The sequence below is a fragment of the Perissodus microlepis genome, chromosome 11 (assembly GCF_051167445.1).
Source record: "Perissodus microlepis isolate ML-2025 ecotype Zambia chromosome 11, ASM5116744v1, whole genome shotgun sequence".
NCBI classification, from domain to species: domain Eukaryota; kingdom Metazoa; phylum Chordata; class Actinopteri; order Cichliformes; family Cichlidae; genus Perissodus; species Perissodus microlepis.
Genome location: NC_140471.1, coordinates 25,094,798 through 25,122,663, shown reverse-complemented (window position 1 = coordinate 25,122,663; position 27,866 = coordinate 25,094,798). Strand labels below are relative to the sequence as shown.

The 27,866-nt window shown below is 37.7% G+C and overlaps 5 protein-coding genes across 10 annotated transcripts; 3 read left to right on the top strand and 2 right to left on the bottom strand.

The window, feature by feature from the left end:
• Positions 1–1,062: 1,062 nt before the first annotated feature.
• Positions 1,063–3,660, top strand: LOC146377989 (C-X-C chemokine receptor type 3-like). The gene is made up of 3 exons (XM_084944800.1): positions 1,063–1,193; positions 2,033–2,419; positions 2,524–3,660. The coding sequence occupies exons 2-3, from the start codon at positions 2,033–2,035 to the stop codon at positions 3,256–3,258; spliced, it is 1,122 nt and encodes a 373-aa protein (XP_084800926.1). The 5' UTR covers positions 1,063–1,193; the 3' UTR covers positions 3,259–3,660.
• Positions 3,661–4,545: 885 nt separating this feature from the next.
• Positions 4,546–7,825, top strand: LOC146377988 (C-X-C chemokine receptor type 3-like). The gene is made up of 3 exons (XM_084944801.1): positions 4,546–4,632; positions 5,697–6,080; positions 6,172–7,825. The coding sequence occupies exons 2-3, from the start codon at positions 5,697–5,699 to the stop codon at positions 6,904–6,906; spliced, it is 1,119 nt and encodes a 372-aa protein (XP_084800927.1). The 5' UTR covers positions 4,546–4,632; the 3' UTR covers positions 6,907–7,825.
• Positions 7,826–11,781: 3,956 nt separating this feature from the next.
• Positions 11,782–14,907, top strand: LOC146377987 (C-X-C chemokine receptor type 3-like). The gene is made up of 2 exons (XM_084944654.1): positions 11,782–12,548; positions 12,641–14,907. The coding sequence occupies exons 1-2, from the start codon at positions 12,162–12,164 to the stop codon at positions 13,316–13,318; spliced, it is 1,065 nt and encodes a 354-aa protein (XP_084800780.1). The 5' UTR covers positions 11,782–12,161; the 3' UTR covers positions 13,319–14,907.
• A 1,905-nt stretch (positions 14,908–16,812) lies between these two features.
• On the bottom strand, positions 16,813–19,780 carry LOC146377986 (C-X-C chemokine receptor type 3-like). 4 transcript variants are annotated; one of them, XM_084944653.1, is made up of 3 exons: positions 19,734–19,780; positions 18,337–18,705; positions 16,813–18,006 (listed from the first exon to the last, which is right to left on the bottom strand). In XM_084944653.1, exons 2-3 carry the CDS (start codon positions 18,694–18,696, stop codon positions 17,260–17,262), a joined length of 1,107 nt encoding a protein of 368 aa, XP_084800779.1. In that variant the 5' UTR covers positions 18,697–18,705; positions 19,734–19,780; the 3' UTR covers positions 16,813–17,259. The 4 variants fall into 4 exon arrangements, with proteins under 4 accessions (XP_084800779.1, XP_084800776.1, XP_084800775.1 ...); XM_084944650.1 differs by having other exon boundaries at positions 19,261–19,775; XM_084944649.1 differs by having other exon boundaries at positions 19,532–19,775.
• Positions 19,781–22,406: 2,626 nt separating this feature from the next.
• On the bottom strand, positions 22,407–26,826 carry LOC146377985 (C-X-C chemokine receptor type 3-like). 3 transcript variants are annotated; one of them, XM_084945040.1, is made up of 4 exons: positions 26,593–26,826; positions 26,320–26,494; positions 25,219–25,647; positions 22,407–24,954 (listed from the first exon to the last, which is right to left on the bottom strand). In XM_084945040.1, the coding sequence occupies exons 3-4, from the start codon at positions 25,642–25,644 to the stop codon at positions 24,205–24,207; spliced, it is 1,176 nt and encodes a 391-aa protein (XP_084801166.1). In that variant the 5' UTR covers positions 25,645–25,647; positions 26,320–26,494; positions 26,593–26,826; the 3' UTR covers positions 22,407–24,204. The 3 variants fall into 3 exon arrangements, with proteins under 3 accessions (XP_084801166.1, XP_084801165.1, XP_084801167.1); XM_084945039.1 differs by having other exon boundaries at positions 26,320–26,826; XM_084945041.1 differs by lacking the exons at positions 26,320–26,494; positions 26,593–26,826 and adding an exon at positions 25,732–25,879 and having other exon boundaries at positions 25,219–25,496.
• Positions 26,827–27,866: the final 1,040 nt, after the last annotated feature.

Here is a 27,866-nt window from a genome sequence, read left to right as displayed (position 1 = left end):
GAAACGTATATTTGATCAACTTTTATGACACTGTCTTTCAATTTTGTGGCAAAACTAAATGGATGTATGCAAAGTCCATTACGTGTGTGCTATGACATTGTCATCTAATCTAAATTTGCAGTTTATAAATTTAACATATTCCAGAGAGCGTTTTACAACTTTCAACTGATGTGTGAGGACATGTGCACATGCATGAATAATACATAACAAGTTAAACACTGCAAAATATACAAATAAGAAAATCAGACACTACTCACTGAAATAAATCTGGTCAAACTGCATGATGATGGTTGATCTTTGATGGTTGAGCTCATGTCTACCCCCCCAAAAAAAGCTTAAAAAAAAGAACCCCATCAACATTTGTGATCAGAGGCCAGAAACAATGTGCCCGAGCTTGTCCAGGATCAGAGCATATTTGCATGTAATATATGTCAAATACATATGACAAATTCAGCACTCAACACAATGCATTTCTTTTAAATCGTGTGTTTCTCTTAAATGGCAACAAATTCTGAAACACAACTTCCAAACCAAATGAAACTGATGAGTGTTTTCATTTTTAGTCTCTGATTTCACAGAAACGTTCACGGAAAGTGCGACTACGTTACTCACACAGTGACCCCGAAAGTGTTTTTACGTATTCATATCTCCACATTGGTGTAAAGGCCCTTTACTACTACTTTAACATAAACAGAAGGGTGACAAGGAGAAAGAAAATTTTACAATTTTTTTGAGAATTTATAAATATGTTAAGTTGTTTCTATTGTAGGCTTGTTTCAGACATCGGAAACACATAGTTTAACATTTTAAGTTTGTTAACTGTTTGTTTTTAATTAAAGGATAAAACCTTATTCTCAGTGTCTCAGAAAAAAGAGGAAATAAAAAATAAAACTTGTTAAAAGTAAGACATTTCTTCACAAAAATCCTCAAAAAACTGTCTTAGCAATTATTTCATTAAATTTCTGTAAACCATCAGACTTCTTATTTACAGCTTATGAGAGTTTTCATACTGTCATAACGTACCCTGTGAGGTGGAGGAGGGTTTTTTTTTTTTGGTTTGTGTGCCTGAGCCTTTGTCTTATGTCAGCTTCCTTTGTAGTAGCTTTAGATGCTTTTATCGGGACTGCAAGAGGTAGAGCTCTTTTTCGCAGGGCAGATTTATGTGATCTACAATATCAGAGACTCCTAGTTTGGTATGTTTTTTATTTTATGCTGTTTTCAATCAGGCTATACTAGCTAAATTTCATGCATTTGTCATTCCTTGTTGTAAAATTTCAGTTGTGCTTACATAAGAGTACACACATTACATTGAACATTTAAACTGCACTCTCCCCTCTCTGCACAAATGCATGCAATTAAGTATGTAATTAAGAAATAATTAAAATCGGTTTGTATTGAAAACAATGCAAACCATGAATTCTGCATAAAAATTCAATTTGGAGTATGATTGAATTTTGATGTTTGCATTGCTTTCATTGTGCTCATTTGTTTTTCTGTTTGTACGCACACCTTTAGCTCACAGTGACAGACCACAGCATATTAAACTCTGATGTGGTGTGAAGTGTTATAGTTTGCTATTATATTTTATTCACTGAATAAGTTTCCAGGTTTTGCAAAGATGAGATGTGATAGAACTCTTTTGAATCCTTTACTTTTATGTTTATTCATATAATAAATTCCATTTATTAAAAATAAAATTACAAAACTTGTATATATGTATGTTTATGTGGTGTTACTCTGTCCTTACAGTTATGACATTATTTACAAAACACGGTGTTTTTTACCTGCTTATAATGTGATCATCAAGAATATCTAAATGACCAAACTAAATACTACACATAGATAGATAGATAGATAGATAGATAGATAGATAGATAGATAGATAGATAGATAGATAGATAGATAGATAGATAGATAGATAGATAGATAGATAGATAGATAGATAGATAGATAGCACCACCATGTGGTAGAAAACATTTGACAAATCAAATGCTGAAACCAAATTAATGGCCTTTTCTCTGTCTGTCCACAGATGATGGAAGATGAAAAGATTACAGTGACAGGGGAGGACCTTGACTGGTCTGATTTCTATGAAAACTATAACTATTCAGACTCGAATGGCTCTTATGAAGGGGGTGATATTTGCGACCTGACTGAGAATGTGAATTTTGAAGCTGTGTTCATACCAGTTCTGTACTCTGTGGTGTTTGTTGTTGGTCTACTTGGGAATGGATTGCTGTTGGGAATACTGGCTCGGAGTAGAAAGACCTGGAGCGTAACAGATACCTTCATCCTCCATCTGGGAGTGGCAGATATCCTGATGTTGGTGACGCTGCCCATCTGGGCTGCACAGTATGCCCAAAGTGATGGATGGACATTTGGTACTCCCCTGTGCAAGATCAGTGGAAGTGTTTTTACAGTAAGTATTGTGCAGGAATAAAGTAGTACAAAATATCTGTATTTTCAATTAATTTAGCAGAGGTTTCAAAATATGTCTTGCTCATCTCTCATTGATTTCTTTAGATTAACTTCTACAGTGGGATCCTTCTCCTGGCCTGCATCAGTCTGGACCGCTACCTGTCCATCGTCCATGCTACACAGATGTATTCAAGAAAGAAGCCTTGGGTTGTTCAGGCCAGCTGCCTGATGGTGTGGTGCTTTTCACTGCTTCTCTCTATCATTGACTGGATCTTTTTAGAAGATGTGTTTGATGATAGACGAGGCAGAAGAGAGTGTGTTCCCAATTATTACAAATTTGGTGAGGAGGCTGTATATAATTGGAGGTTGGCATCACGCATGATTTATCTCATAGTGGGCTTTGTACTTCCTTCTGGTGTAATGATTTTCTGCTACTCCTGCATTTTGCATCAGCTGAGCTATGGAGCCCAGAGCCATCAAAAGCAGAGAGCTTTTAAAGTTATTGTGGCTGTGGTGGTGGTTTTCTTTATCTGCTGGACACCGTACAACTTCACACTCTTAGTGGAAACAATTCATTTTGATAACAACACAGAAACTTGTTCAGGCACAACATCTCTGGAGAAAATTAAGACAGTGACCACCTGTGTGGGTTTCATTCACTGCTGCCTCAATCCCATCCTGTATGCTTTTGTGGGTGTGAAGTTCCGCCGTCAGCTCATGAGCATCCTCAGGTCTCTGGGCTGCAAAGTGGCAAGTGCAAAAATCCAGTCTTTTGTCAGCAACAGGAGAAGCTCCATGTGGTCCGAGTCTGCCGACACCTCCCACTCGCTTGCTATTTGAGAAAGACAAAAACAACAAATCTGACTGACCTAAACAAACATGGAGACAAATACATGAACATCAGCACATACAACTTGTGTTTGTATATTTTTTGTGTTACATTACCTGAAATCAGCACTGGTTATTTGCTACAGTTCTTAGTGCACCAGTAGTTGAATGTGACAGGACAGAAATAACTCACACCTGCATTTGTTGGCAGTGTATGAGATTTCCTTTGTCTGTTTTCTGGGCAGTATTGTAATAGAAATAAGTTATGACACCATGAGAATTATTAATGTAAAGAGCTACTATTTTATCTTAAAATGTTTTGAACAGAATGTATTTTATGCGACATTTGCTTTTGTATATTGATTAATGTTTTATGTGTAAAATGTTCAAATGCACAATAAATCTTTGTTATCATAATAAAGTCTGCTTTCAATATTATAGTATACCCACAGGACCAACAGGTTTATTAAAGGAATCTTGGATGAATTTTCACTGAAGTAAACTTACTTATTCTTACAGCTTTGGAAGGAGTTTTGGAAACATATCAAAACTACAAGACAGTTCATCAGACAGTGTGTACAGTCCTTTGATGAGGTGAACTGGTCTCCGGGTTCCAGTTTCCATTTGAGCCCTGGTGACTAATTTGATGAAAGAAATTGCATAAAAAAACAATTTTCTTTCATCTTTGTACTAAAAACAACAACTTAAAATCTGAATAAAAAAGGACACATATTATTCACATACAGATATGTAGTTTGACACATATAGACTAAAATCAAAACCTCTTTTAAATGTCAAAAGAATCTGAAACAAAACTTAAAACCAAATGAAACTGATGTGCGTTTTCAGGTTTAGTCTCTGATTTGACAGAAACATTTGCAGAAAGTGTAACCACCTTACTTACAGACTTACCCCGTAAACATTCTTATCATATGCAAATCTTCATGTTGGTGAAAAGGTCTAACATAAACAGAGGGGCAACAATTACAGATTGAGATTATTTTATAGATGTGTAAAAATATATATATAACATTTTAAATAAGGGATCAAATTTATTCTCACTGTCTTGAAAAAAGAAGAAAGAAGAAATAGAATAAAAATTAATAGTGAGATTATCTTCACCAAAATGTTTTATCAGGTCACCTTTGGTGATGGTGTCTCTAAGATTGTGTAAAACTATCTAAAGTCCTGATGCAATTTTACGAATGTTTTTACGTGTAATGTGCTCTGCAAGGTGGGGGAGGGTTTTTTGGCTTTTGTCTTAGTCTGTCTTATGTCAGCTTCCTCTTCAGTGGTAATACATGCTTTTATCGGTGCTGCTGGAGGTAGAGGTGTTTTTCACTGAGCATATTTCTCTGATCTAAAATATCAACAACTTCTACTTTGGTATGTTTTCATTTCATGCCTATCTTTTAAAAAATTATTTACTGTTTTATCTTTGTATATTAGTTAGTTCTGATTCCTCGTGCAGTTCAATATTATAGAATGTTGGTCCTCCTTTCTTTACACACATCACATTATGGATTAAATTGCACTTTCTCATCTCTGGACAAAGAAATGTGATTAACAATTTACAAAACGATCACAAATTGACTTTTGAGGATGAACACTTGCTTTACTCTGTATTATTTGCTTCTTTTTTTTTCTTCAGTTTTTAGGCACACCTTTAGTTCACAGTAACAGACCACGGCGTGTTAAAATGCGCTGTGGTTCGAAGCGTGATAGTTTGCTAGAATATATATATATATATTTTTTATCATTCAAGAGGTTGTTGAGATTTTCTCAAAGATGAGGGTGTAATGGATGTGATACTACTCTTTGGATCCTTTATTTTAACAAAAGTACGATTAATTCATGATATAGCATTAAGTCACAGAGAATTAAAATTCAGATTAATGTTTAGAGCCTTGTGGCTCTTAATTTCTCGCAAACTGAATTTACACGTGCTACCTCTTGGAGTGCACATTAATTTCTCTTCCCCAAATTTTGCGACTAAATTAAAAAAAGAAAAGAAAAAAAAGAATGTAAAACAAATTAAAGAGACAAAAAAACAAACAATGTTGTCGGAAAAGTTAAAAGTGTGTGTTCATAATTTCTTTTTGGTTTTGAGATGGGATTTATGTTTAGGCTTATCTGCACACTTAGTTCCTTGCTTTAAGTTGATTCTTGGCGATTTCACTACATTATTGCAGGGTCTTTACCTTACAACGTAAAGTGCCTTAAGGGAACTGTTGTTGTGAATTTGGTGCTATATAAATAAAAATGCACTGAAAATTTATTGGAATTGATTAAACTAAATACAGAAAATTACAAAAATTATTTTTACTTTTAGTTTGTGTAACCAAAAATAAAACAAACAAAAACACTGGTAGTTGGATGGCACCCCCATCTGGTAGAAAAAAATATGACAAGTCAAACGATGAAACAATATTTCCTCTGTCTGTCCACAGATGATGGAAGGTGGAAAGATTTCACTGTCAGAGGAGTACTGGCAGGATTTTTGTGACAACACCTCAGTCTGTAACAGCTCTTATGATGGCATTTATGAGGATGAAATTAATGACCTGACTGAGAATGTGAATTTTGAAGCTGTGTTCATACCAGTTCTGTACTCTGTGGTGTTTGTTGTTGGCCTGCTTGGGAATGGATTGCTGTTGGGAATACTGACTCAGAGTAGGAAGACCTGGAGTGTGACAGATATATTCATCCTTCATCTGGGAGTGGCAGATATTCTGATGCTGGTGACGCTGCCCATCTGGGCAGTACAGTATGCCCAAAGTGGTGGATGGACATTTGGTACTCCCTTGTGCATGATCAGTCGAAGTGTCTTTATGGTAAGTATTGTGCTGAAGTAAAGATGCATTGAAAATATCTGTACTTTCAATTATTTAGCAGAGGTGTCTTGTCGCTCATTGATTTCTTTAGATTAACTTCTACTGTGGGATCCTTCTCCTGGCCTGCATCAGTCTGGACCGCTACCTGTCCATCGTCCATGCTACACAGATGTACTCAAGGAAGAAGCCTTGGGTTGCCCAGGCCAGCTGCCTGATGATGTGGTTCTTTTCACTGCTTCTCTCCATTATTGACTGGATTTTTTTAGAAGAAATGTTTGATGATAGACGAGGCAGAAGAGAGTGTATTCACAACTATCGTAAATTTGATGTAGATGCAGAAGACTCTTGGAGGTTGGCATCACGCATGATTTATCTCATAGTGGGCTTTGTGCTTCCTTCCGGTGTCATGATTTTCTGCTACTCCCGCATCCTGGATCAGCTGAGGTGTGGTGCCCAGAGCCTTCAAAAGCAGAGAGCTTTTAAAGTTATTGTGGCTGTGGTGGTGGTTTTCTTTATCTGCTGGACACCGTACAACATCACGCTCTTAGTGGAAACAATTCATTTTGACAACAAAACAGAAACTTATTCAGGCAAAACATCTCTGGAGAAAGCAAAGACAGTGACCACCTGTATGGGTATCATTCACTGCTGCCTTAATCCCATCCTGTATGCTTTTGTGGGTGTGAAGTTCCGCCGTCAGCTCATGAGCATCCTCAGGTCTCTGGGCTGCAAAGTGGCAAGTGCAAAAATACAGTCTTTTGTCAGCAACAGGAGAAGCTCCATGTGGTCCGAGTCTGCTGACACCTCCCACTCCCTTGCTATCTGAGAAAGACAAAACCAGGGAAATACATAAACATCAGAATGTACAGTGTGCTTTTGTATATTGTTGTGTTAGATAACATGCAGGCAGTGTTTTTGTTGTTGTTGTTGTTATTATTTTCTGTAGCTGAACATGAATTAATAATATTAATAATAATATTTCTTTTTTCTAATTGCCGGGCAGTATTGTAATAGAAATAAGTAATGACAACATGAGAATTAATAGAGTAAAGAGATTAATACCTATTCAACAGCTTGTATTTTATACTTTTTTTCTTTGTATCTTGATTTATGTTCTGTACAAAATGTTAAAATGAAGATTATATATTTTATATGATAAAGTCTCTTTCCAATATAACAATTCCCACAGGACCTGCAGGAATATTAATGGAATTTGGGTGATTATTCAGTGAAATGTAATTAATTGATGTTAAAACTATGCAGGAAACTTTGGAAATGTGTCAAAAACAGTTCATCAAGCAGTTGGGACCTTCCTTTGATTAGTCTGGTCTCATCTGGAATCTGGCATAAAAATGAGTTTTCTTTTGACTTTGTGCTGAAAACTACAAAAACCTAAAATATGAATAGAACAAGTTGTTACAAATATTATTGACATACAGATAACACAGACTAAAATAATAATAAAAAAAACCCCTGTTAAAGTCAAAGTCAAATTTATTCATATAGCATCTTTCATACAACCTCATCAGGTTTGGTTCTAGATCTGAGACCTTGGAGACCTAGGAGCCCCACAGACTTCAAGTAGATCAGCAATATATTTAGGTCCAAGACCCTCAATGCTTTATAAACCGTTAACAGTATTTTACAATCAATCCCTTTACACACAGGAAGCCAGTACAATGATTTAAAATTAGTTGTAATATGATCAGTTTTTCCTGGTGTTGGTCAGAAATGTAGCAACAGCATTTTGGATGTACATTAAATTAAAACCAATAAAAACAACAATTACAATAATTTAGCTTACTAAAAATAAATGCATGAATAAGCATTTATTATCAATTTTTTTTTTTTTGCCACAAGACTCTTAATTCTAATTCTAATATTTTAAGATGGAAGAGGATTGCATAATGGTCTTTATATGACTATTCAAATTCAAATCAGCATTCATAACTATGCTAAACAATTTTAAATCGTTCTGTTGTATTGAATTTTGTTGACTTTCATTTTTGGGACCAAAAGTGATTACTTCTGTTTTTCAGCATTAAGCTGAAGAAAATTATGGCTCATCCATTCATTTATTTGGTGAACACATTTACCCAGTAACTGCAATGTATTAGAATTATAAAGATAGCACTAACATATACTAAAAATGCTAATTTTGTTTATGCAAAAATGAAATAATAATTCTGAAGGACAACTTACCACTAAATTAAACTGATGATTGTTTTCAGGTTTAGTCTCTGATTTCAGAGAAAAGTTCACAGAAAGTAAACCTTACCTAAGTAAGGTAAACCTTATCCACTTATCCAGTAAGGGTTTTTATCATATCCATATTTTTTTATTTTTTTATTTTTTTGCCTGTCCCGTTTGGTTCTTTTGCCATCAGAATTATTGTCTAAAGGCAAAGAAAGATGTCCAACGGATTTACTTTACCAAGTGGACCATCCCAGCCTTGCCGTATTGGTCTATTTGATTGACCTTTTATTGTTTATTTTATTTTATTTTCACTTGCTAAATACAGAACAGACTTGACAGGGGAGAAGAAAAGGGAGAAAGAAAGAGGGAAAGAAAAACAGCGGAGAAGAGGAATGTGACAAAGGGCAAAAAACAAAAACCAACAAAACAAACAGACAAAAAATACATATATCAATCACCTGGATCACCTGTTGAGAAAGAAAAAAGAGAAAACAAGAAAAAAAAAAGAGAGCAATATTATAAACAACATCATCGCAAGGATCTATGTGAATATAACAGTAAATACTAAATATTAAATATTATTGTGCAGCACGTAAGATCGACAGCACACAGTGTGCTTTGAGGTAGGAGCCAAAAAGGGTGTAGTTTGTGTGTGTGAGCACCCGTGTGTACACCTGTGAGCATGAGCGCGCTTATATTTAAAAGATTCCTTCATGTAATGATCTGCTAGAGGGTGTGGGGAGCCACTGCCCCGTCCTCCAGGGCATGAAGCAGGTATGGAGGAGATCCAGGCTCCAGACATCCAGAGGCCCCTAGAACACAAGCGACCAAGGAAGACCAACAGAGGGGCAGCGGCGCCACTATCTCGGAAAGAGCTGAGGAGAGTCCCAGATGAGGGGTCACTCAGCAGCCGCGGAGCAGAAGCCAGGGGGGGTTGCTGTGACGTGCCCATGTGCCAGAGTGACCGAGCCCCAGGCCGAGAGGCCGAGGGCACCCAGCCCCCAAAGGGGCCCGAGTGAGCCCCAGGCTCCAGGCCCTGACAAGCAGCCACCAGGAGTGAGCCGGTGCGTACCTGGACGCCCATCCCCGGACACAAAGAACCACCAATGCACCGATGTCTGAGGGCATCTGCCACTGGCAGGGGAAGTAGTGGGGGGAGATAGGCCTCCATACCATGGAGAGCCTGAGATGTCCCTAGAGAGGTGGCGTCTGATACCCGACCTGACATATAGACACAAACAAACAGGCACACACAGATACAAACATCCATTCCCACCCTCATGCTCTCATATGCAATTACTCATATACATATTTTCACACTAGTGTAAATACATTACATGAAGCTTTCTTGAGCTAATCTGAAGGCCACATGAAGTTTGGAGGTCTATATTGATTGACTCTGCAGAAGGTTCACGAACCCATACCCAAGCGCAGAGCCCACTTTGTGATTTTAGGTGGGTTACCTCTTTGTGGCTGCTGTTCTCAATCACTTCCACTTTGTTATAATACCACTGACAACTGACTGTGGAATATTTAATAGTGAGGAAATTTCACAACTTGACTTGTTGCACAGATGGCATCCTATCACAATACCACACCGATGTCCACTGAGCTCCTGAGAGCGAGCCATTCTTTCACAAATACTTGTAGAAGCAGTCTGCAGGCCAAGCTGCCTGATTTATACACCTATGGCCGTGGAAGCTACCAGAACAGCTGAATTCAATAAATTAGATGGGTGAGAGAATACTTTTGGCAATATAGTGTCTCTGAAAAAGACAATAAAACAAATCCTGACTGAGCTTACAAACTAATGTAGATGAACACGAAGGCAAAAAAACCCCCATACAACATGCTTTATTATTGTAGAGAGCTACTATTTCTCCTTAAAAAGGTTTTATACAACATGTGTTTTATGATACATTATTTTGCACATTGATTTATGTTTTATATGTGTTCAAATACAGAATCATTATTCCAAATAACACAAACAAGTCAGTTTTTATAGTTTTTTTATACAGTACACCCACAGGATCAAAAGGCCAGTTAAAGAAATCTTACTGACTTAATGATCGTTAAAGTTATACAAGGGCAGCTATCAAAACCGAAAGAGAGTTTAGAAAAAAAAACCATCAAACGGTTGCTAAATTCTAGTTTCTAGGTTTCAGTTTCAATTTGACACCAGTTGACTAATTTGTTTAATTTTCTTTATTTGACAGAGAAAAAGCAAAAAAGCAAAGCAAAAGAAAGCAAAAAAAAAAAAAAAAATCTAAATAAAATAACTTTATTCAAATGTTAATAACATATTGATAACACTTATAGACTAAAACTCTAAGTCTTTTAATTCCTAAAAAAGTCTGAAACATAACTTCAAAATGAATCTGATGAGTGTTTTTAGGTTTTGTGCCTGATTTCACAGAAATGTGTACAGTGGAACCACCACTTACACACTGATCCTATAAAATTTTATATCATATATTCACATTAATAACAAAAATGGAAGGGCAACAATGAGGAAATCTTACAGCTTTACAGCAAATTTGTAAATGGGCTCAGTTATCTCTGCTGTAGTTAGTTCCAGACATCTTAAAATCACAATTTAAATATATGAAGTGCAGTTGTAAGCTACATTTTCAGCATCTTAAAAAAAAGAATAAATACAAAATAAAACATACAAATAAAATTTAAAAGTATTGTTATTATTTTTTACAAAAATACTTTTTTCAAAACAAAGTTAATAATTTTATATAAAAACATCAAATGCTGGCTCATAATGTGCCTAGTAAAGTGGAGGAGTTTGTTTTGGTTTTGTTTTTGTGCGAGCTTCCTCTTTAACCGATTTAGATGCTTTTATCGGCACTGCTGGAGGTAGAGCTCTGGACACATTTTTATTATCTACGATATTAGAGACTTCTACTTTGGTATGTTTTTATTTTATGCCTATATTATTGAATTATTGAATTATTTGTATTTTTTATCATTCTATACTGGCTATTTCTAATTTTTCACGAGTATGTCATTATTCTTAAATTTTGGTCAACATCCTATTATGCATTTTAACTACATTGACCACTCTCTGTTTACATTAATTAATTATGCGTTTAAGAATTTACTAAATGATCACAAATTGAATTGATTTGATGCAGAGGGGTGTATGTTTTTCTTTACTGGATTGTTTTTCTGTTTGTATACACACCTTCAGTTCTCAGTGACAAACTACAGCATATTAAACTGTGATGTGACGTGAAGAGTGATATTTTCCTTTAATTTTTTTTAACATTCAGTACGTTTATGACATTATGTTTACGACACACTAATGTCTAGAGCCACCTGACTCTTAATTTCTTGCAAAATGTGAATTTACATGCTTCCTTTTGGTTGGTGTATATCAGTTTCTCTTCCCTAAATTGTACCACCATAAATAAAAGAAGAAGAAGATTGAATACAAAACAGTTAAAAGAAATTAAGAAATTAAAAAATAAACCAATAGTATGACTGAAATGGTTGACACTGTCTTTTGTTGATTGGTACAAGTAATTCAGTTAATAAAAATAAATAAATGAATAAACCATACAAAGCAAAGCTTTATGTATCCAGTTTCTGTGTTTTTTTTTTTTACCCTGTCCTCACTGTTAAAATATTATCTATTAAAACAACAACAACAATGTGTTCTTTACCTGGAAAATATTAGTAGTGTTTCCAACTACTTTAACTGGAAGGCACGGAATATCTAATGCAGCAGCTTTTTTAAAGGCATGCATTAAAAACAAACAAACAAACAAAAAACTAAATACAGAAAACAAAAAATACAGAAAACATGATCTACCATGTGGTTGAAAACCACAAGTAAAAGTGAAAATTTGCGTCCTTTTCTCTGTCTGTCCACAGATGATGGAAGATGAAAAGATTACAGTGACAGGGGAGGACCTTGACTGGTCTGATTTCTACGAGAACTATAACTATTCAGACAGGAACATCTCTTATGAAGGGGGTGATATTTGCAGCCTGACTGAGAATGTGAATTTTGAAGCCGTGTTCATACCAGTTCTGTACTCTGTGGTGTTTGTTGTTGGTCTACTTGGGAACGGATTGCTGTTGAGGATACTGGTTCGGAGTAGGAAGACCTGGAGTGCGACAGATACCTTCATCTTCAATCTGGGAGTGGCAGATATCCTGATGCTGGTGACGCTGCCCATCTGGGCTGCACAGTATGTCCAAAGTGACGGATGGACATTTGGTACTCCCCTTTGCAAGATCAGTGGAAGTGTTTTTACAGTAAGTATTGTGCTGAAGTAAAGATGCAGTGAAAATATCTGTACTTTCAATTAATTTAGCAGAAGTGTCTTGTCTTTCATTGATTTCTTTAGATTAACTTCTACAGTGGGATCCTTCTCCTGGCCTGCATCAGTCTGGACCGCTACCTGTCCATCGTCCATGCTACACAGATGTACTCAAGAAAGAAGCCTTGGGTTGTTCAGGCCAGCTGTCTGATGGTGTGGTTCTTTTCCCTGCTTCTTTCCATCACTGACTGGATCTTTTTAGAAGATGTGTTTGATGATAGACGAGGCAGAAAAGAGTGTGTTCCCAATTATTACAAATTTCGTGAGCAAGCAGTATATAATTGGAGGTTGGCATCACGCATGATTTACCTAATAGTTGGCTTTGCACTTCCTTCAGCCATCATGATGTTCTGCTACTCCCGCATTTTGCATCAGCTGAGGTGTGGTGCCCAGAGCCATCAAAAGCAGAGAGCTTTTAAAGTTATTGTGGCTGTGGTGGTGGTTTTCTTTATCTGCTGGACCCCGTACAACATCACGCTCTTAGTGGAAACGTTTAATTTTGATATCAGTAATGAAACTTGTTCAGACACAACATCTCTGGAGAAAGCAAAGACAGTGACCACCTGTGTGGGTTTCATTCACTGCTGCCTCAATCCCATCCTGTATGCTTTTGTGAGTGAGAAGTTCCGGCGTCAGCTCCTGAGCAGGGAAACAGTGTTCATGTCAGACTTAAATGTTTCAAATCATCAAACAAATCATAGGTGAATTGTTCCCCCTGACCATGCTTCCTCTAAAGAACACTCAGCCAGATTAAGGAGCTCCTCTAAGTATTTCTTCCACGGTCTGGCTATGTCCTCAGTTGAAGGCAGCAGCACCCCACCTTCATTAAATACAGTGTAAGTAGAGCACTGCTTTCCCCTACACCTTTTCTCATGGTCATGCTCACCCCATGATAATAGATGGAGCTCCAAAATGAGGGCCATTGATTGATTGATTTCTTCATTGATTCTTTCTTTCTTTCTTTAGGAGCCAGAATTCTCCCTGTCCAAAATTACTGTCAAGTTCATCCTCATGATGAATTTATATAAACTTCCAATCACAACTGTAGTCTCTGGTACAAAGTGTAAAGTTTTAGTTGATGTTACAGAGAATTCTGACTGACTGAAAGCAGTTCTTTAAATAGGAAGGACCCACTGGTGTTATGCGGGGACCCAGTCGTTTTAAGTTGGGTTTGTTCCTGTTTATATAGGCTGCTTTTGAAAATGTCAGGATTTACACCCAGGGATATATATTCTCTTGGAATACTTCTGGAAAGCACCATTAGATGAGGATTTTACTCTCAGGTTTAAAGGCTAAATTCACTTTTACAGACAAATATTTTTTTTATTTGCGCAAAAAATGTTTAAAGTAATGAAATGTTGTTTTAAAAACTTCACATAGTTGACAAAGCAAAAGTCAACCCAATGAACATTCAGGCACCACATCTTTCAAAATTCAAATTTACTACACACACTTTATTTACATTACTTCAAAATGGCATTTTAAAAGCAACCAACAAAATTACTGTAAACAATATGGATATTTACTACATTTTGAAATATATGGAATTAATTAACAAGAAAGCAAATCTGTAGTGGATTTAAAGAGATATAATAGACATGCAGAGAGATTCTTTCCAGTCCACACCGCAAGAAAGATGAGGTGTGAGGCTTAAATTACAGGCATTGACACTGCTACTTTTGCTGACTTGACTCTCTGTGGCTCTCCTATACAAGTATAATTAATGTATGCATAGGTCTATAATTACTTCCCAGAATTACTTCAGCTGTTTTTGTGTGTGGGATTGCATAATTTCTGTGGCCTATAATGCATGCAGTTTGGAAATGTTGTCTATCGCTGGTGATTTTAAAACCATAATGAAGGCCATTACTCTTACTGTTATACAACGTTCTATTATCTTAATGTTTTTATGTTAAACAAACTGTTTTTCTGAGCTGTATAAAAAAACTTAACAGTTTGGAAAATTCAAAATCAGAGGTCTGTTAGAACATGTTTCTAAAAAGCAATTTTAGACATAAAACACACATTTTTAACAAAACTTCAAAGCAAAAGTAAAATAAAAACGTAAAATGAACACTTAAATGAGTGAACATGTTTGTTGGTGAGTTTATAGGTAGTTAAATCAAAAATGCTACTCCTCAGTAAAAGCTTTTGACTCTTTTTTGAGGAATTTTATTTCCCAGAGTTTATATTTGTGGTAATAACAATTTTGTTGCTAAATAAATAAAAAGTAAAACCAGAGAAATAACTGTTACAATTGCTGACAAAATAAACGTGTAAAAAACATTTTTTTAAAAGAACAAAAAAAAAAAGAGTAAATTATTGTTTTGGTTAGTTTATTGGTTGTCAGTATAGATGCTGCTCTACAATCTTATTGAGCTGAAGGGAACTTTCCTGTTTACAACATACCATAACTCTACTTATTATAATGACTCCCAATATTTAATGTTTACAGTATAGAGTTCAGTGCAGGAGAGGAGCCTGCAAAGATAAAAAAAGCTGCATTATTACATGCATTATTTGCTTATTTCTACCTGCTTTAAGCATTATCTAAACAAAAAAAGCAGCATTCAAATCACGTTATGAAACCACTGTGTGACTTGTTTGTCTTCTGCTCATGAAGTCTTTACTCAGTACATGTCGACTGACGTGACAGAAGACTGCGCAACATTTTGGTCTATTTCTTCCCTCTTTTTTTCTGTATATATAAAATTTTTATAATGGCCTGTGTAAACCGAGGAGAAGCTTTTAAGTTAAGTTCACGACCTATTTTGGCAAACAGATGAAGAATGCATGTAAGAATGATAGAGAAAAATTTAAACTCACATCCAGCAGTTTTTGTAAAAACAGCTCACATGTTTTTAACTGGAAACTGAAACCATAAAAATGAAGGGCAGACGCACTGGCTCGGTGACAGAGATCTTACGTAACAGATGGAAACAATGAGATATAATGTGACATGTGACTCACTTCTCCAAAACAACTGACATGCACATGACCGACATTCAGAAAAACATGTGGACAATGACAGGACTGCTTTTGTTTTCATAATTACGTGAAAGGCAAATATCTGACAATAGCAGGCTGATGGCAGCAGTGCTAAGATCATCCCAACCACAGTCATAATGTCTACACTATAAACATTTCAGTCTTAAAGCAACAGAGAGTAAGGTGGATTAAAGACACTGTCTGCAAACACAGCCAAACAGGGTCAACTAGCCCTGGATTTGTGTTAATCATATAGTATTTTTGCTAAATGTGCTTACATTTGATCAAGTTCTATACAAAGACTTTCTCTTTCTCTTTTGGACTCTATTCCTAAAGATTATGTTGATGCTCATACCAGATTTGTTACTCATTAAACAAAAGACCTAATTAGCTGGTTTTCTCTATCTTAGTTGCCAGATAAGCTGAAGCAGGAAATAATGCTTGAGGTGCAGCTGAAAACTGTAAACCACATCTTAAACATGAAGAATGTTTCTGCTGCTTTTGACAACCACCATTTCTTTTATTGCATCATGCGCTCTTACAGACTCTCTAGAGTCACAAAACACTAAAGAGAGGAAGGAGTGCGTCGAAACGAGGAAACTGAATATTTTCAAGTGTGAAATTACTGTACAGCGAGTTTTCAGAAGAACACTCAGTACTGAAAGTACATTTATTTTTGAACATAGTTACATTTCTCAAGATTGTTAGGATTTGAAACCAGGCAAGCATGGCAGGTCACGACGTGCTGGGCAGTGTGAAAGCATAAAACCACAGGCTTTTTTGGGTGTGTGCAGCACAACACAGACTATTATCATCACAATAAGTTTTTATCTTCTCTAATTTCCGTTCTTCTCCCACATACTGGTCTGCTGGTTTTCCGTCAGCTGGCTCTGTTCACAAAGCCTCACACAGTTCTTCCTACTAAACACAGACACGTCTTCAGATGACTGTAAATAGAAAGCTATGAAAAGGGTGCAGCACCCCTCCTCCACCGTTGTGCTCTGTCACCTGACTGATGACATCACTACTTTTTTTTCTTTTCTTCCTGTGTCACATTTGTACATTCCCAGTAACAATGATTTTTAAAGTTAAGTAAACTGGCCTGAGGGGAAATTCCTTAACTGCAAAGCAATCACACACTGACATGTCATTACGCAATCTCGGGATTTACTGCTTCAAGACAAGTCAAAGAGAGCAGATAGAGAGAAAGCTTAAACACTGAATTGTTTTAATGGTGTTAAAGTTATAAACTGTTTGGGACTGTTTAACATACGATGTCAATAACACTGCCAGAGGTAACAACTTGCATTACACTGAATTTCAAAGATTATGATATTAGCTTTACGATAACTGTGTTGAAAACTGTTAATTGACAACACAAATGTTTTACTAATCATAAAAAACGAAATACCTTTATTTTAAATAATTCAAAAATAAAATACAGACATCTGTTTTAACCCTTTTGGGTGAGCATATGTCACCATGATGCATGTGTGGAATGTGAGAGTCATTTTTATATATAAACATCTGCTTGTCAGTTACGCAGAAACAAGTCCTCCACCCCTTGAACTCATGACATGAAACTGAATTCACTTCCTCTCAGGAGTGTAAAGTTGCTCATCTCACACTTGAGTCGCAAGAGAGTATGTTCATCTTCACTAAGGTAACGGATTCTCTGCATCCGTCATCTGTTTCAGCTCTTCCTGCTGAACCTGACTGTGATCAGGCTGCTGTCTCTGGCCTACACCAAGATCCCAGAGTGAGCCTTCTGGTTCAGTTTTATTACATCTCAGCATGGCCAGTAAGTGTTGCCTGAAGTTTCCACACAGGCCGAGATACAGCAGAGGCCTCAAGCTGGCGTGAAGGCAGCCTAATGCAGAGGTGACCATGAGAAGGGTTTTTAGTGAACCTTCAGAGCTTTTATGTAAATCATCAGGATGTTTCTGAAGTCTGTTCTGGACAGTGTCCAAAAAAAATATGAAGTTGTACGGCACCCAACACAGACAGAATACGACCACCAGAGACAGGATGACGGTGACATTTCTCTGCCTTCGGGCCCCATTAGAGCTGCACTGCTGCCATAGCATATGTGAGAAGATTATCAGCATGAACGCAGGTAGCACCAAGCCAAATATGTGGTGGAACAGGCGTGACCACAACTGCCAGTCAGTTCCAGATTGAGGATAGATGTGAACACATGTTTTCTCTTCTGTGGAGTCCTTTTTAGCCCCCAGGAAAATCCAGTCAGGTACGGTGAGGATGACAGAGATAAGCCAGACTGACAGGCAGCTGATGTGAACAAAGAAGGGCTTCTCGTGGGAATATAACTGGATGCCATGGATGGCAGAGAGGTAGTTTTGAAGACTGATGCAAAACAGCAGAAAGACCCCACAGTAGTAGTTGAGCTAGAAGAAGACAGGGAGAACTTTTAGTGTAAGACACAAACCTCTAACTTCTATAAAAATTACACTTCATTTCTTCCCTTTCACATCTGTCCTACTCTAAACTGCTGTTCTAAGCTTGTTCTCTTCCTTAAAAATGTTAAATACTCAGTGGATGTCACTGTCATCCTGTTGAGTACAATGACTCTGTTCTGCACGTTCTGCCAAGAAACTAAATTCAGCAGAAAAATGATGGAGTACAGCAAAACAAAAATAACTTTCTCACAGCTTCACAGAAAATGTCTTGCTTTTATTTTCAGTCTCTATCTGATCCACACAACATCTAGTCCTTACCTTGAAAACGACTCCAAAGATCTGGCTGAAAATGCCCAATGACCAGTCACAAGGCTGACTTGTCTGTGCAGCCCAGAAGGGCAGCATTAACAGGAGGAGGATGTCCGCGATACTCAGGTGGAGAATAAAGGTGTCCGATATGCTCCACAGTCTCCTCTTTTGAACCAGAACTGTCAGGAGAATAATATTTCCCAGGATTCCAACAACAAACACTATGGAGTACAGAGCAGGGACCCACACTGCCTCACTGCCTCTTTTCACAAAAGACTCATCCCCTGGATACTCATACTCATAGTCCTCCTCAGGAAATGTGACATTCTCTTTAAATATTCCATCGAGATCCACATCTAGATCACCCATGTTCGCGAACTGTGAAGACAAAAATGTTGAAACACTGAGACCAGACAAAAATGCTGCAGTGCCTCAGAAGCTCTATGTCAGAATAGATTCCTCTCTTTCTTTCTCTCTGGGTAAAAGTCAAGTTAGTTCCCTGAAATTTCCCTTTGGTAAACCCAGCTTATAGTAAATGCACAAACATACAACAACTCACATGTTGTGATGTAGCAATTGTGGGGCTGACAAACGGAAAGTACAGTTCTCCTTAGTCACACACACACACACACACGCACACACACACACACACACGCACACACACACACACACACACACACACACACACACACACACACACTTTTAATCTATAAAATTGCCTCCCAGCTTTGCTTTTTACCGTTGTTAAAATAAAGCTTCTACAAAACCAGAAGAGTCAAGAGTTAAGGATAAGGAACGCTAAGCTTGCGCACACAGTTATTGCAAACAGACAGTAGACAGAATTATCAGTAACTTTCATGGCTGCCAGTAAAATGTTCATATGTTAAAATACATATTATAGGAGGGCTGATATATGCAAATAAACGTACGTACTAAACAAAAAGAGCTTCGGCTGTAGAGTTTGAGAAGCTTTCTGCGCGCTGTAGGTCGATGATACTAAAAACAGGACCCGCGCATAGCCTACCGCTTCAACCTCGGGTCACTCAGTTTTAAAGGGTGACTACCGGTCGGGTGTTTTTGGAGGGAGCACAGACGAACTCCCGCAGCTGTCCGACGCCTGTCAAGTACAACTGAAAAACGCGCGATAGCGTTCTTTACAGCTACCAAACACAGTTAAATTATAGAACCATAAAACTGTAATTACAGAACAATACGCTGAAAGTAGATCCACAAACATAAGCGCTCCGGCGAGCAGACGTAACTTAGAAGGAGACGGTAAAAAAAAAAAAGCTGAGCTGACCACAGTAGTTCGCTTATCAGAGACACGCCCCGCACACAAACTGCTACCTTTAAACGTGTCACGCACATAAAGGAATTATAAACATTTTAATTTCTACTCCACCGACTTGTTTTGGTTCATAACACGTCACCTCGCTCGCAAATTGCCACTTCAGTCAAAAAATACAATACGCGAAACACAATATTTTATTTTTCAAAATAAAATACTGCATAATAATTATACTACAGCGGATACGACTGAAAATCCAAAAGAAAGAGAATTTAAGAAAAAGACTAGGCTCTGTGGTTTTGCGGCGCTCAGACAGACACCTTTCAGTGGCGACACTGGCTAATTCTCTGTGACCTCCGTGTTTAATGTGGAAAAACAGGTGGTTTGTTTTGAAGGTGGCCCCCAACTCACTTCCGTGTCTCGCCTTTAGACGTCTGGCTTGATTCAGGCTTCTGAAAAGAAGGAAACAAAACAGACAAAGCATCGCATAAATAGCTGCTAAACTAGAGGGAGCTGTTGAGATTGTGAGATGGGTTGGCCGGCTGGAGTTACCTAACGCCACTCATAAAGTGATGATGATGCTATTTAAACAAACCCAAGAGTGTAGCAGATAATTAGAATGAAGTAGAGAGCTAAATATCAAAATGATGCCAATCTAACTTTAATTGTGAAAGAGACACTAATGTAAGTTTCATATTAGTTATTTTAATTAAACTGATTTTTAACATGACCTGCTCAAAAGTCGTTTACCGCAGTCTGTGGCCAAGACGAATGCAGCTGTTGTTTGTTGGTGCAGGTGTCAGAATATTTATAACATGTAATACTTTGAAAAAGTTTCAAGCCATCCTTCGTTTTTAATTTTTTTCTGGAAAAATGGGAAATAAGTCAATGAGTAAACATGCTAATACAACGTGTAAGGTTAAAAACAAAAAGTTTAGATGTCTGCCGTTTAACCCAAATCCAGCAGAGGGCGCTCCATTGCAATCAAACGATGCGTGATGATGTGCATGTGGCGTTCCATACATGTAAGTACGTATGTAGTATCATGGTCTTTACAGGATTTTATCTTTTTTTTTAGCCTGGTGATGTTCATGAATGACCATATCTTTGTTCATTCATTTAGTTGCACTGTTTTATATCTGACTTTGCTATTTTGACACAAAGGTCTGTTTTTTCTTTTTTTTCTAAAAGAAAGGTCCTAAACAGGAATCCCAGCTTTACTGTAAATATCAAGTTTAACTCAATGCAGCACTCAGTGTGTTTCATCTCAGTTGTTCAATGTGTGGTCCTTTGTCTTCTTAACTTTATCTAGTTATAGTGGCTTCTGAGAATAAATTATGCTCACATTTATTATCCTCTGAAACCCAGAATTTAATTTTTGTCCTCTGTTGGGGACATTTATATTATCTATGAGTCCTGCTGTACTGTCAATGTGATATCCAGGGCTTTCAATTAACAACACATTTATGGGGGGTTGAGCTAACAGACTACATAGACTTTCTTTTCAAAATGATGGGCATTGCAGTGTGCACATTTTATGTCCAGATGGGAAGCAGATACATTGTTTTGCTGATATTATGATTCTATTTCCAAAACTCAAATTGTTTCTTCAATTTGAAACTCTTAGTGGTTATGTATAGGATTTCAGAAATGTACCACCATTTCCAACCTATATGTCCTCACTTCAGAAAGCAGAGGGCAGGGTGAAGCAGATTTTACTTGAAAGTGTGGAAGGGAAGTCAGACTTACTGCTGTCATGAGGTAGAGGAAGGCGAGACATTAGAGCAGGAAGGTGAAAGCTCAGAGGAAGACATATAAGCTTTTAAGGTGCCTTAGCATGAACAATGTGCTGCCACCCATACCATCCATAATAACAAGTATTAATTGTACGGCTCACATGCACGCATACGCAGGCACACACACACACACACACACACTTGCTTTCTTTATCCTCTTTGATTAATAGGATATATGATAAAAATGTTTTGAACTGTGAGCCTCCCGTCTTTGTCAGTTAACTTTCAACAACACTTAAACTGGATTGATTCCCTGCACAGGTCAGTGCGTATATGCCAGTTGAGAAACCAAATTTCACAACTTCAGAGCCCTAGCTTGTACACTACTTCTTACCCACAATGGACTTTGGAGGCCATCGTGTTCCCTCTTTTCAGGCTCAAAAGCTGGTACGTCCTCGTCTGAGCCTTTACTTTCTTACTGTAATGTTTGTCTCTCCTCCACCTCATTTGTATGACTACACTTTCACCATTCTAAGTAAAAGAGTAAAGAAATCCCCTCAAAAATAATTTGAGGTGTAATTAAATGACATAATTCTGTAATCAAGCCAGACCTGATGTCAGCTATAAGGTACAGAAGATTAAAAAAATAACAACCTCTTCTGAGGTTTCTCTTTCCATCATCATACCCAGAACATCTCAGCTCCAAACTTTGTGTCAGGGAGTTTTCTACAATATATATGGTATTTTCCCACACTCTTATTTCCTAAAGGGCCTGCGTATTTGATATGGCCGTTTTTTGTTTTTGTTTTTAAACTTGTTTGTTTTGTTTAAATGCCAAATACCCTGATGCACTTGTCCCATTGTGTCTAGACATGGGACAGTACCAACCTGGGGCTCTTTTGCACGTCAGGTAAACATGAAGACGCATGCAATTTTCTATAATAAAAAATTCACCAAGAAAAACAAAGAGCTTTACTTTGTTTCCAGCTAAAAGAACACAGTTTTATCAGGCTGGTTGTGGACCCTGAAAAGAAATACACATCACACATTGAACATTATGTGTCCTTTTCCTTTTATTTCACAATTATTATTATTTGATACATTTTGGTATATAGGAAATAATTAACATCAAAGCATATCTGCAGAAGATATAAGAGATATATTAGAGACACAGAAAGAATCTTGACAGTGCATTCTGAAGGAAATGGTGGCAGGTGTGATGCTAAAAGTAGAGCCACTTTGCAGCGTGCAAACACAGCTACCTTTCCTGACTTATAGCTTTTCTGAGGTTATCATATACAAGAATGTAGGGTTGTAAAACACAAAGCACATAACAGTGTTTCCACTTAATTTAAGTGACATAATAATAATGCATGTAATTTGAAAATGCCATTATTGATCTAAAAGGTGTTTTGGTTGTATGTTAGTGAGTTTCTGAATCTTAATTTGCTGAGCTGTAAAAAAACAAAACAAAACAAAAAAGAAAACCCCAAACAAACAAAAGACTTAACACTTTAAAAAAAATATAAAATCTTAGAAATGTGCACTGTAATATGTGCAAAATTAGAAAAAATGTTTTAGACATAAGCACACATTTTGAGCAAAAATCTGCTATGTAAACAAAAGAAAAGTAAACATTTTAAATGCAAACTTATTTTATTGCTAGTCAGGTTAAATACTATTCCACTATAATTCTTTTTAAAATATTTGTGAATCAGTTTTAAGCATAAGACACATTTAGAGCAGGATTAAAATCTGCCAACAAAAACAAACAACACTACATGCTGTTGTCATCCGGTCTCCTGTCTGCACATTCCCAGTACCCATGCTACAACAGTGAAATCAAGATGTAAAAATACTGGCGACTACCAGTGCTGCCCCTCAGGCTCCATGACAGGAGGACCAACATAAAGACGGACAACAAACAGAAACAATCTGAGGACTTAAATACACCGGATTAGGAGAGGATGGACAACAGGTGGAAAGACATCAGGAACAAATCTGACTGACAAAACAAGGGAAGCCAAACTGAACATAACACACATGAGATAAGGTACTGTCAAAATAAAACAACAAGTGACACTCACATAGACACCCAGGCAAGGACATGTAAGCAAAGGGAGACTCAGAGACACGACTAGGGAGACACAGAACAAGGGTGAGAGAGTGAGGGACAGAGAGGGTGAGGGAAACCAGACACACACACAGATGCCCACATGCCTGTGGAAACAGGCAAATAAACAAGACAAGACAGACTCCACTGGGTGGCAAAATAATGCAGGAGATACTGAGGAGGACACACAGAGGCAATACCAAGGCAAACAGGACCCGAAAGGAAAAAAAATCAATAGACTACAAACTAGCATCAGGGCTTCAAACTGAACATAAGAATAGCAATAACTCTATAAAGAAAGAACGAGACCAAACACTGCAAAAACACATTCTACAAAATACGTCATGGACCTAAATAAACTCAAAGCTGTGGGTCAATGACCCAGTACCATGACAGTAACATCATCATGATCACATCTGAGCTTTCTCACGAAAGAGTATGTTTCTCTGTTCATCTTCCCTAAACTGACTGGTTCTCTACACCCATCATCTGTTTCAGCTCTTCGTCTTCATCGTACAGATACTTACAGATATCTACTTTTAACCCTTTTGGGTGAACATATGTCACCATGATGCATGTCTGGAATGTGAGAGTCATTTTTTATATATAAACATCTGTTCGTCAGTTACACAGAATAACATCCTCCAGCTCTTGAACTCATGACATGAAATTGAATTCACTTCCTCTCAGGAGTGTAAAGTTGTTCTACTTACATCTGAGTCAAAATCTGTTCATCTTCACTAAGCTAACGGATTCTCTACAGCCGTCATCTGTTCCAGCTCTTCCTGCTGATCCTGACTGTGATCAGGCTGCTGTCTCTGGCCTACACCAAGATCCCAGAGTGAGCCTTTTGGTTCAGTTTTACTACATCTCAGCATTGCCAGTAAGTGTTGCCTGAAGTTTCCACACAGGCCGAGATACAGCAGAGGCCTCAGGCTGGCGTGAAGGCAGCCTAACGCAGAGGTGACCATGAGAAGGGTTTTTAGTGAACTTTCAGAACTTTCATGTGAATCGTTAAGATGTTTCTGAAGTCTGTTCTGGAGAGTGTCCACAATAAGTATGAAGTTGTACGGCATCCAACACAGACAGAATACGACCACCAGAGACAGGATGACGGTGATATTTCTCGGGATTGGGAGGCCATTACAGCTGCACTGCCGCCGTAGCATATGTGAGCAAAAGATCATCAACATGAGTCCAGGTAGCACCAAGCCAAATATGTGGTGTAGCAGGCGTGACCACAACTGCCAGTCAGTTCCAGATTGAGGGTAGATATTAACACAAGTATTATCTTCTGTGTAATTATTTTTACCCACCAGGAAAATCCAGTCAGGTGCAGTGAGGAGGACAGAGATAAGCCAGACTAACAGGCAGCTGATATGAACTAACCAGCACCTCCCGTGGGAATATAACTGGATGCCACGGATGGATGACAGATAGTTTTGAAGACTGATGCAAACCAGCAGAAAGATCCCACAGTAGTAGTTGAGCTAGAAGGAGACAGGGAGAACTTTTAGTGTAAGACACAAACCTCTAACATCTATAAAAATTACACTTTATTTCTTCCCTTTCACTTCTGTCCTACTCTAAACTGCTGTTCTAAGCTTGTTCTCTTCCTTATAAATTTTAAATACTCAGTGGATGTCACTGTCATCATGTTGAGTACAATGACTCTGTTCAGCTTTCTCACAGCTTCACTGAAAATGTCTTGTTTTCACTTTCAGTCTCTGTTTCACACAACATCTGGTCCTTACCTTGAAAACAACCCCAAAGACCCGGCTGAAAATCCCCCAAAACGAGTCACAAAGCTGACTTGTCTGTGCAGCCCAGAAGGGCAGCATTAACAGGAGGAGGATGTCCAAAAAACTCAGGTGGAGAATAAAGGTGTCCGATAGGCTCCACTGTCTCCTTTTTTGAACCAGAACTCTCAGGAGAATAATATTTCCCAGGATTCCAACAAAAAACACTACAGCATACAGAGCAGGGACCCACACTGCCTCACTGCCTCTTTCCACAGGAACATTATCCACTGTGCTGTTAAACACTGTAAACACTGTAGTGTTATTCACTGTATTCGCTGCATCGTAATCATAATCACGGGTGTTGTTCTGCCCATATTCCAAATAGTCATCGGACTTTAAGATTCCGTCGGTTTCCACATGCAGCTGTGCCATGTCCATATACTGTGGAGACATAAACAGGACAGAAGAAAATACATCAGTGCCACCCACACCGCCTCACTGCCTCTTTTCACAAAAGGCTCATCTGATAGTGATAGTTAATGTTAGGGTCATAGTCAATTCCACTGTTCACATCCAGACCATCTGTACTCATATTCATGTTCTGTTGAACCAAAACAAAAAGTCAAAACACAAGTGTTGAAACACAGAGAGAAGACAAAGGTGCTGCAGTGCCTCAAAAGCTCTATGTCAGAATAGATTCCTCTGTCTCTCTTTCTGTGTGATGTAGCAATCTTCGAGTGGACATAAACGGAAAGTACAGTACTCCGTTGTCGCCCCCCCCTTTCTCTCTCTCTCTGTCTCACACACACACACACACACACACACACACACACACACACACACACACACACACTTAAAGTCTACAAGAAAGTCTCGCGCTTTGTTACTGAGTGATGTTGAAATGGACAGTCAGGAGTTAAAGATTAGGAACGTTAAGCCTGCCGACACAGTTTTTGCAAGCTGATACAAAAAGAAACTGAAAGGGACATGCCTGATAATTATGAGCAGCTTCAATGGCTGCAAGAAAAATGTGCTTAACGTTAAAACACTTCACTAAAGTCAAAATATATTCATATTGCATGAGGGCTAATATATGCAAACAAATGCACTTACTTCACATAAAGAGCTTCAGCTGCAGAGTTTGGGAAGCTTTTTCCGCGTTGTGGACCGATGATGCTCAGGTGAAGAGATACATTATTTCTCTGAAATCTCTTAAGAAGCTGCGTTTGCGCTCAAAATTTAGGAATCATAAAACTGTAATACAGATCGCACGTGCTGAGTACTCAATCTATAAAAAACAAGGGTCATGGTAAACGAGACGATAAGAAAAGCTGAGCTCAGCAAAGAATCTTCACTCACAATCATGCAGACGATGCAGACTCGTACCTTAAAGCCTCTCATGCACAGAAAGGACTGTGCATGAGCACACCTTAACTTCTATTCCACTGGGATATTGTGGTTCATCACGCCTCACATCGTTGTTTTTCACAATAAAATATTGCATTATAATATTTAACTGCAACAGATACGACTAAAAATCTCAAAGAAAGATGCGTTTACAAAAAGACGAGGCTCTGTGGTTTAGTAGCGCTCATACAGACGCGTTACACTGGCTCAGCCTCTGTGACATCCGGCTTTAATAAGAAAAAACAGGTGGTTTGTTTCGAAAAACCACGTAACGTCACTTCCGTGTTACTAGTTTATATGCCTGGCTTGATCCACTAGATTTCAGCAAACAAAGATGATCGAATAAAGAGCTACTAAACTAGAGGGAGCTGTTGATATTGTGATATTGTGAGATGGGGTGGGCAGTTGGGAGATCTAACTAGACACAAGAAATCATAAATAAGAAAAGTCCTAAGGAAACACTGGCTCAAAGACATCTGTTAATAAAGTAATTATCATAAATCAGTTATCATTTGATTTATTTGGGCACTTATCTTGAAGTATTATTTAAATTCAACCTTAAATAATGGCCATCGACAAAGCACGTTAGGGACCCATTAAAAAGTCTGCAGACTTTGTCCTTTGAACTTCTCTTATAGATTTCAGTTCAGGAATTATTAGGTAGTCATCATAATGTCCCTGGAATTTTTTGATGTACTTCAAAGTATTTTTATTTAATTTAAAACACTTTTAAGTCAGATATTTTAGACCTGACAACTGTCATGATATGCGTGAAGTTGTTGTTTAAGGTGCAGTTCATGTGTAAGCCACAGGAGGGTGGTGTTGAGCGCATAATAAAAAGTGATGGCAAAACCTAAAAGACTGTCATGTCTGCTCCCTGAAGCAATATCGTAACAACAACTACATGCAGATTTTTTTTAAATAAATATTTTCCATACAAATTACGATGTTATTAAACGGAATAAACCAGGTCTTTTTAAACCTTTCTGGATTGTTACTTCTTCTATTAACTGCTCTTTGGAGTTTGAATCATTTCTTTCATGAACTATGTGAGGCAGAAAGACGTTACAGTTTCCCGTATTTGCTGATTCATGCATGGTTACCTCCAAGTCTGTGTTTTCACATTTAGCAATCATTGTATTGTTTTTGACGGTTACGGTTTTTTTTTTTTTTTTTAATCTTGACAGTTAATCCTTCGTTTCACTTGACAGGATGCTTCAAGTAAGCGTGCAGCTGTGTTGCAGTGGCTTAGT

Bases quoted from the DNA above. Each gene is read 5' to 3' on its own strand.
- LOC146377988 (XM_084944801.1), top strand. From the start codon at position 5,697: ATGATGGAAGGTGGAAAGATTTCACTGTCAGAGGAGTACTGGCAGGAT. The intron at 6,081-6,171 runs GTAAGTATTGTG...TGATTTCTTTAG, and splicing joins TCAGTCGAAGTGTCTTTATG to ATTAACTTCTACTGTGGGAT.
- LOC146377987 (XM_084944654.1), top strand. From the start codon at position 12,162: ATGATGGAAGATGAAAAGATTACAGTGACAGGGGAGGACCTTGACTGG. The intron at 12,549-12,640 runs GTAAGTATTGTG...TGATTTCTTTAG, and splicing joins TCAGTGGAAGTGTTTTTACA to ATTAACTTCTACAGTGGGAT.
- LOC146377985 (XM_084945039.1), bottom strand. From the start codon at position 25,644: ATGGACATGGCACAGCTGCATGTGGAAACCGACGGAATCTTAAAGTCC. The intron at 24,955-25,218 runs GTAAGGACCAGA...GTCTCCTTCTAG, and splicing joins TCTTTGGGGTTGTTTTCAAG to CTCAACTACTACTGTGGGAT.
- LOC146377986 (XM_084944649.1), bottom strand. From the start codon at position 19,564: ATGTTTGTGGATCTACTTTCAGCGTATTGTTCT. The intron at 18,706-19,531 runs GTAATTACAGTT...TTGTCTTCACAG, and splicing joins TACTTTCAGCGTATTGTTCT to TTCGCGAACATGGGTGATCT. The intron at 18,007-18,336 runs GTAAGGACTAGA...GTCTTCTTCTAG, and splicing joins TCTTTGGAGTCGTTTTCAAG to CTCAACTACTACTGTGGGGT.
- LOC146377989 (XM_084944800.1), top strand. From the start codon at position 2,033: ATGATGGAAGATGAAAAGATTACAGTGACAGGGGAGGACCTTGACTGG. The intron at 2,420-2,523 runs GTAAGTATTGTG...TGATTTCTTTAG, and splicing joins TCAGTGGAAGTGTTTTTACA to ATTAACTTCTACAGTGGGAT.